The sequence below is a fragment of the Gekko japonicus genome, unplaced genomic scaffold (assembly GCF_001447785.1).
Source record: "Gekko japonicus isolate JY-2015 unplaced genomic scaffold, Gekko_japonicus_V1.1 scaffold1267, whole genome shotgun sequence".
Lineage (NCBI taxonomy): Eukaryota > Metazoa > Chordata > Lepidosauria > Squamata > Gekkonidae > Gekko > Gekko japonicus.
In genome coordinates, this window is record NW_015165275.1 from 213,114 (window position 1) to 220,689 (window position 7,576).

Here is a 7,576-nt window from a genome sequence, read left to right on the forward strand (position 1 = left end):
ATTTCATCCAACACCATTCTATTAAGCTGATTGGTCAGTTCGTTACTAGGCGGATTTTTTAAAAATGTTACTTTTATGGGCACTGTTTGCTCAGTCAACAATGCCCAGCACCTATGCAGGGGAATTCCAAATATGATATCTGCTTGCACAAACATACTTAATGGTATTCAATACTTAAAACCTTCTCAAAACCCAGCTTGTGCCTAGGGGAAAATCAATATTTTGTTCAGCCCTCTAACTGGTTTCGGGGAAATCGATCCTACATCCTTATGACAAAACCAATTAAGCCCGTTGTTTTATCTTTATTGATATGGTTTTTACTTCCTTGACAAAATCCGCTTCCTCTATAAACTATGGCTGGCAGCATATTGGTCAGTTGTGGCTGCATCCCCCAGATGCTGCCTGGTTGCACAGTAGGCGCGGCATGACTCTTAAATATACTCAAACACATTAGTCTTCAGTCTGAGGATAAGAGAGCAGCCAGGATGGAGACCTTCTGTGCTTTCCTCCTGCTGGCAGCAGGTAGGTTGAGAACTGTCAAATCAGACCTTGGCTATTAGCATAGGACAGGTTGCTCTTTAGCTGAGTGAAATGTGAGGTTCGCCTTGGGGACTGATATGGTCTGATGAACGGTCTGCAGCTGGGAGGAGACATCCTTGGGCCTTAAAAGAGTCTTTAATCCACCCACAGAAGATATATTGGCAACTGGGTGTTTAAGTGAGAGGAGGGGCTGTGGCTCAGTGGTAGAGCATCTGTTCTGTAAGCAAAAGATCTCCTGTTCAGTCCTTGGCCTCTCCAGTTGAAGGGATCAGGTAAGAGGTGGTATGAAAGACTGTCACCAGAGACCCCGGAGAGCACCTTTTGGGTCTGAGGAGACAAGGCTGACACTGGCCCCGGTCACACGGCCGGATATCGCGTGCGCGCGGGGGGGGGCGTGGCTAATTGCCCCGGCACAGTTTGATTCGCAATTACGCGATCAGACGCGCTGGCGGCACACCATGGGCAGTGTTCCCTCTAAGCTGAGTTAGTGTGAGCTAGCTCATAGTTTTTCAGCCTTCGGCTCACACATCTTTGTCCTAGCTCAGGAAGGAGGGCTCCAGAGCAAACGAATTTATGCAGTAACCAAATTGCTTGCTCACAACTTTAATGCCAGTAGCTCACAATGTAAAATTTTTGCTCACAAGACTCCATAGCTTAGAGGGAACTTTGATCATGGGTCCTTCCCTCGGCGCTGGCGCGGTAAACGAGGGGAATGCCACGTGCCGGCGTGATCACACCATGGACGTCTGGAGGCAGCCCGTGGCAAACGTTTACTCGTACCTTGGAGGTACTAGTTTTTTAACACGCATTGTCGGCGGTAAGCCACAGGTGCGCTCCACTTCACAGATGTTGGGGTGTGATCACACCCGGATAATCCGCCCACCTTCCGTACCTCTCCCGCGGCAACTTTGCCGTGTGCCCTTGATAGACCAATGGCCTGATTCAGTGTTCTGTGACTGTTGGACACACAAACCTTACAGTAGAAACTGTTGACATTGTGATTCAATGATTCCCTGAGTGCGTGTGTTCATGCATATGAAACTGCTGTCAGACTTGATGTCCCTTTTTATTGCTATTTCTTTAGGATCAACCCTGACTTCTGCCCAGAATCCAACAGGTATGTTGCTGCTGAGTCGAGGTCTGAATGCTATTGGAAAGAATAATGGAGGTTGGCCTTTGGGGGGTTTATATAAGTTGGGGGACATTGCATCCTGCGAAAAATCAATTCAAGCAGAGACTTCAGGTTCCTTGTAGCAACTGAGCTGTGCATAAACCCCCAGGGTAGTCCTATGGTAAAACAAAAACCAATACTATCCTTGGGTTTACATATAGCAAGATAATGGGGTGGATCCTACCCCTATCCTAACCACTTCACTGAGCAAAGTTTATTGTTTAAAAAATCTATATAACTGTCTGTCTGTCTATCTATCTATGTTATCTATGTTATCTATCTATCTATCTATCTATCTATCTATCTATCTATCTATCTATCTATCCATTCCTTTTGCCTCAAGTGTGAAGCTGTCATCCAGTCTAAGGAGGCTTCCTTCAAATTAAATGGCTCTTCCATTGGAGGAAGAGCTATAGGCTTTGGGGAAACAATTGCCAGGTACTGGTGACCCTCCTTTCAAAGAAATAATAAGAGGTATTCTGTGGAAAGTTCAGGACCAAGGAAGTTAAACATGAGGGGGTTGGATCTGGCAGAAAAGGGCACAGAAGGAGCTGACAGAAAGGATCTTTCCCCACCTCCTCCGAGCACCCTGCTGTTTGATTCCCCACTCCTCCACTTGCAGCTGCTGGATGACCTTGGGCAAGCCGTAGTTCTGATAAGAGCTGTCCTTGAAAGGGCAGTTCTTGAAAGAGCTCTCTCAGCCCCACCTACCTCACAGGATGTCTGTTGTGGGGAGGGGAAGAGAAAGAAGTTTGTAAGCTGCTCTGAGACTCTGAGTGAAGGGTGGGGTATGAATCCAATCTCTTCTTCTTCCTCTTCTTCTTCCTCCTCTTCTTCTTCTTCCTCCTCCTCCTCCTCTTTGGGGACTGGAAGAGCCTCACGGGCACAAATGTTCTAAAATGGTTGGAGGAATGGTAGCGGTCTAGATGTGGCAATGTGTCATTCTGAATTCCTTCTTGAACCATACAGCAACTAATAGGAGAAATAGTAGAAATAGATCTGAAGCTAGAACCAGAAATATACTTGCTTAGTATGTTGCCAGAAGGGATTAAATATAACGATTTGTGTGTGATACTGTATATACTTACTATCACTAGAATTCTTTTAGCTAAATGCTGGGAATCAGAAAAAATACCAGGTAGAGAAGAGGTGATTACAAAAATTATGGAAATTAAAGAAATGGATAAACTAAATATGATTCTGTTGGCAAAAGAAGAAAATGTGTTTTAAAAAAGATGGCAGAAACTAGATAGATGGATGGGAAAAAATGTGTAAAGAATCTCCAAAATATACTCTGTATTAAGAATTTGTTTTTTGTAATTTTGTTTTGGAAAGTAGATAAATAAACTATTTTTTTTAAAAAATGAATTCCATCTTGAAAATCGCATCTGCGAAAACCATGGTGTTTTCCATGAATGGCAAGAAAGAAAAGAAGATGGCACAGGCATGGATGGTGGGCGATTCTGCATTGGCTTTTCCCTCCATTTTTTTACAAAACCCACCCCTTTGCATTGCATCCTGCTTTCACTTCTTTTGATCATCGGGTTTTTTATGGTACCTTCTGCATAGATTTATGGCCGTTCAGGGGTGACTTTGTAGTAATTAAGGCGTTGCCCTGAGGTATTTGAATGTGGTTTTGAGCTGCACCTTTTCCTCTGTATTGAGAAATGTGGAGCGAATGCCAGGTGCAAAATCACCTGGTATCACACTTTATTGCTACATTTTATTCAAGGGGGGGGGAAGCCTGCGCAAGTCTACTCAGAAGTAAATCCTGTTTTATTCAACAGTGCTTACTGACAGAAATACGTCCTCATAACGGCAGCCTCCTTCTCCAAAATGGCTCTCTTAGAGAAACTAGCTGCAATAGATCTAAGTAAGGTTTTTCCTCCTGATTTTAGGGTCCTTGATGTATCCTTATGGGACATCTCAAGGAGACAGAAAGAATGACAAGATAGATGACGGATCTTCTGCTGAGATCACCATTTCAACTCCTTTCACCTTTTATGGCAAGCCATACCGCTCTCTCTATGTATGTAATATCCGGACAGAATGAACCCCCTCCTTCGCGCTCCGCTCCCAAATCTTGTTTTTTTTATATAGCCTTTGAAGGAGGCAAGATGGATTGTCATTTAGTTGGGTAGGATGATCAGGGTTTAACCATGTGAGGGCTTTCTATTCCAGAAAGGCCACAACTTGCTTTATAAATATGAATAATAACCTCTGTTTTTTAAAAATTTTATTATTAAAAATGCAAATACAAAGGCATATTAAACAATTATTTACAAATCACTTATGACAGGATTGTAAGGTCATGGCATCAGAATGTCGTATGCAAAATCATTCATAATTAGGGTCAATTAATTTTAGAGACATTTTAGCACCTCCTCGTTAATTGAAACTTAATGGAGTATGCACATTCCAAAATTTAATAAAAGGAGACCTAATTTTTATAAATTTGTCTTGAGTCCAAGTCCTGGACTCCTTTCCTCATCCCTATGTATTTCAAAGTTCTAATCTCTACTTTCCCTCTCTGTTTTTCCCCTGTGAATGTAGATAAAGTAAACTGTAAGTAGGTTGCCTGCACTGCCTTGGGAAATGCCAGGAGGTTTTGAGGGCACAGCTGATCTGTACCACTTCTAGTGAGCTATTTATCTATCCTTATCCTCACTGATACCATTCACCTATCTCTCTGATCCCTGGTGTGGTCATGTTTGGTGTGAGAGACTGACAGTATATTCCTAACACTTCTAGTGAACTATTTATCTATCCTTATCAGGGCTCTTTTTGTAGAAAAAGCCCAGCAGGAACTCATTAGCATAATAGGCCACACCCAACAGCAAAATCCATTAGCATATTAGGCCACCCCCCTGAGAGCACAGCTCATTGGCATAATAGGCCACATCCCCATGTTACCAGAAGTGTGGTCATCCAGCCACACCCACCTTTTCTGTTTGCCTTGTTTGTTGTCAAAACCCAGGGCTTTTTTGTAGCAGGAACTCCTTTGCATGTTAGGCCACACACCCCAATGTAGCCAATCCTAATGAGTTCCTGCTGTTGGGTGTGGCCTATTATGCTAATGAGCTCCTGCTGGGCATGGCCAACTCGGGAGCCAGCCGGAACTCCGTTCCTGTGCGTTCCTGCCCAAAAAGAGCCCTGCTTATCCTCACTAATACTGTTCACTATCTCTCTCACCCCCTTCCTGTATATAAACTGCAATGGTGTAATCACATTTGGTGTGAGAGTCTCACAGCACACTCCTAACACTTCTAGGCTGTGGTCAGACGTGCCTTTAGACCCAACTCAGCTGCAAATGCCTGATAGATCTAAAGGGCACAAGCAGACAGCAACATCTGGGAAAGGTCCCACAGCCATTGGCACCTCGTGCTGCCCTGCCATGGAAGCAGAGTTAAAAGACACTGGGGAAAGTCTGGTCCTAATGTTTGCAGATGGGCAACGGACAGACTTTCCCCTGTCTGATCACTCAAGCGGCCCATTCCATCCCAACTCGGTGCCGTTTCCCCCCCCCCTCACTTAGCAGTAGGCACATAACCGCATATTCTATGGGGAACCCTCCATGCAGAAGTTCAATTCCTTGTTTATGCGCATGGGAAACAAAAGGCAACCACCACCACCCCCCGCCTACTCGCCTGGACATGGCATCTGATTGCTCAGTGACGGGCAGAGGAGCCCACAGCACAAAGGGATGTGTGCTTGCGTGACTGCAAGTCAAATTCCACCAGAGGTAACAGGAGTGCTTCCCCTCTGCGCCAAATGGCACATATGACCACAGCCCTAGTGAACTATTAATCTATCTTTACCCTCACTAAAGGAGCTGCGGTGGCTCAAGTGGTTAAGACGCTGAACTGCAGGCTGTGGAAGGTCAGTAGTTCAGCAGTTCGAGACCCGGGTTGCTGCGTGACAGAGTGAGCTCCCGTCTCTAGTTCCAGCTCCTGCCATCCTAGCAGTTTGAAAGCAAGAAATTGCAAGTAGATAAATAGGTACCACTTTGGTGGGAAGGTAACAGCGTTCCGTGCGCCTTGGTGTTTAGTCATGCCGGCCACATGACCACGGAAATGTCTTTGGACAGCGCTGGCTCTTCGGCTTTGAAACGGAGATGAGCACCGCAACCCTAGAGTCGGACTCGTCTGGCTTTCGAGCAAGGGAACCTTTACCTTTACTTTTTATCCTCACAAACACCATTTGCTTTTCCCTTTGACCCCTTTCCTGCAGGTAAACAACAACGGTGTGGTCTCGTTTGGTGTGAGAGTCGCACAGTACACACCTGACCCTTTCCCGCTGAGTGGTGGGTCACCCTTTGTGGCTCCATACTGGGCCGATGTCGACAATCGGAAAGGTGGGGATATTTTCTGGAGGCAATCTCAGGATCCCAGCTTGCTTAGGTGCTGCACCGAAGACATCAATAAGTACTTCCCTGGTGTCCCATTCACTGCCGTCTGGGCCTTCGTTGCTACCTGGGACCGTGTGTATTATTATGGGTCTACTTCAAGCAAGGTAGTCCTCTTCTTGACTGGTATCCTGTGATATGCTGTAAATGCTCTCCCAAATGTATGGCAGCTATTGAACTATGAATAACTTCCTTGAGCAGGTGGAAAGGATCAGATCACCTGGGAAGAAGCTCAGCTTGTAAGCCTTCCTTATGGAAGTGATACACCAGAGATGGAGCTGATTCCATAGGACAGAATGCACGTGGCCACTCTTGCTTATGTTGCTGAGTTTTTAAATGTTCCCTAAGCCTAGAGGTTAAGAATGCAGAACAGCAGACCAGAAGGTCTGTAACTCAGCAGTTCGAGACCCTAGTACCGCGTGACGGAGTGAACTCCTGCCAACCTAGCAGTTCAAAAGCAAGAAATTGCACGTAGATAAATAGGTACTGCTTTGGTGGGAAGGTAACAGTGTTCTGTGCGCCTCGGCATCTAGTCATGCCGGCTATGTGACCACGGAGAAGTCTTCGGACAGCGCTGGCTCTTTGGCTTGGAAATGGAGATGAGCACTGCCCCCAGAGTCGGATTCGACTGGCTTTCGAGCAAGGGAAACCTTTACCTTTATCTTTTTAAGCCTAATGGGAGTCTTTTATGACTGTGGTTCCCATTGTGGCCAGGAAATAATTCATAGGATGCCTGCAGAATCTCTAGCACACTGTTGGTTTGATTCTAACCCCACTTCTTGGCGCAGACGGATCCTCGAAGCACCTTATATAAAATATCAACATTAATATTTAAACGGAAGCTTCTTCCATAGACAACTTCCCTTGTGCCTGCCAAGTGGTTTTAGAAAGTGGGTGGGGCTTTTCCCCAGCAAGGCGTCTGATTGGCCATTGGAGGTTTGATTGGCTGTGCAGGTTTTTAAAGAACCATTGCTTCGGCAACAGCTGCAATGCTCACAGTTGCCACAAGAGGGCTGTCCTGTGATTCTAGAGACTGGGCTGGACCTATCTGATGGGATTTCTGTCAGCACAGAATGGGGCTTTCTCACCTCCTTGATCTTGTGGCAGCTCAGAGTACTCCCTGAAATGCTGTTCCTGGGGCAAGGGGACCCACAGGAATTGCATGTAGGAGGAATCGGCAGTGGAAGGAGGGATTCAGCAGAAATCCCTCTGCTTCTATGTAATGCATTGAGAAAATGTCTCCGCATGTGATCTTTCCCCACATTTTAGGACCCCCAAATACTGTTAAGAACATAAGAAGAGCCCTGCAAGATTGATGCCAGATTCTGATACACAAATCTGTGCCCTGTGTGACCCTTTGGCCGAATTAGACTCACACAGTTGGAGTCCAAAGAGTTAGACACAGAGGTCATTTCAGGGGGGATCACGGGGGATCGCAGTTCCCCCGGGTGAGGTACGGG

General features: G+C 45.8%; 1 protein-coding gene across 1 annotated transcript in view; it reads left to right on the top strand.

The window, feature by feature from the left end:
• The first annotated feature begins 485 nt into the window (after window positions 1–485).
• Window positions 486–7,576, top strand: part of LOC107109586 (sushi, nidogen and EGF-like domain-containing protein 1) — an 11,231-nt gene continuing 4,140 nt past the window's right edge. Inside the window, exons 1-4 of the mRNA XM_015410250.1 lie at window positions 486–522; window positions 1,625–1,657; window positions 3,610–3,740; window positions 5,942–6,223. Coding sequence (XP_015265736.1) covers window positions 486–522; window positions 1,625–1,657; window positions 3,610–3,740; window positions 5,942–6,223 — 483 coding nt within the window. The remainder of the gene's footprint in view (window positions 523–1,624; window positions 1,658–3,609; window positions 3,741–5,941; window positions 6,224–7,576) is intronic.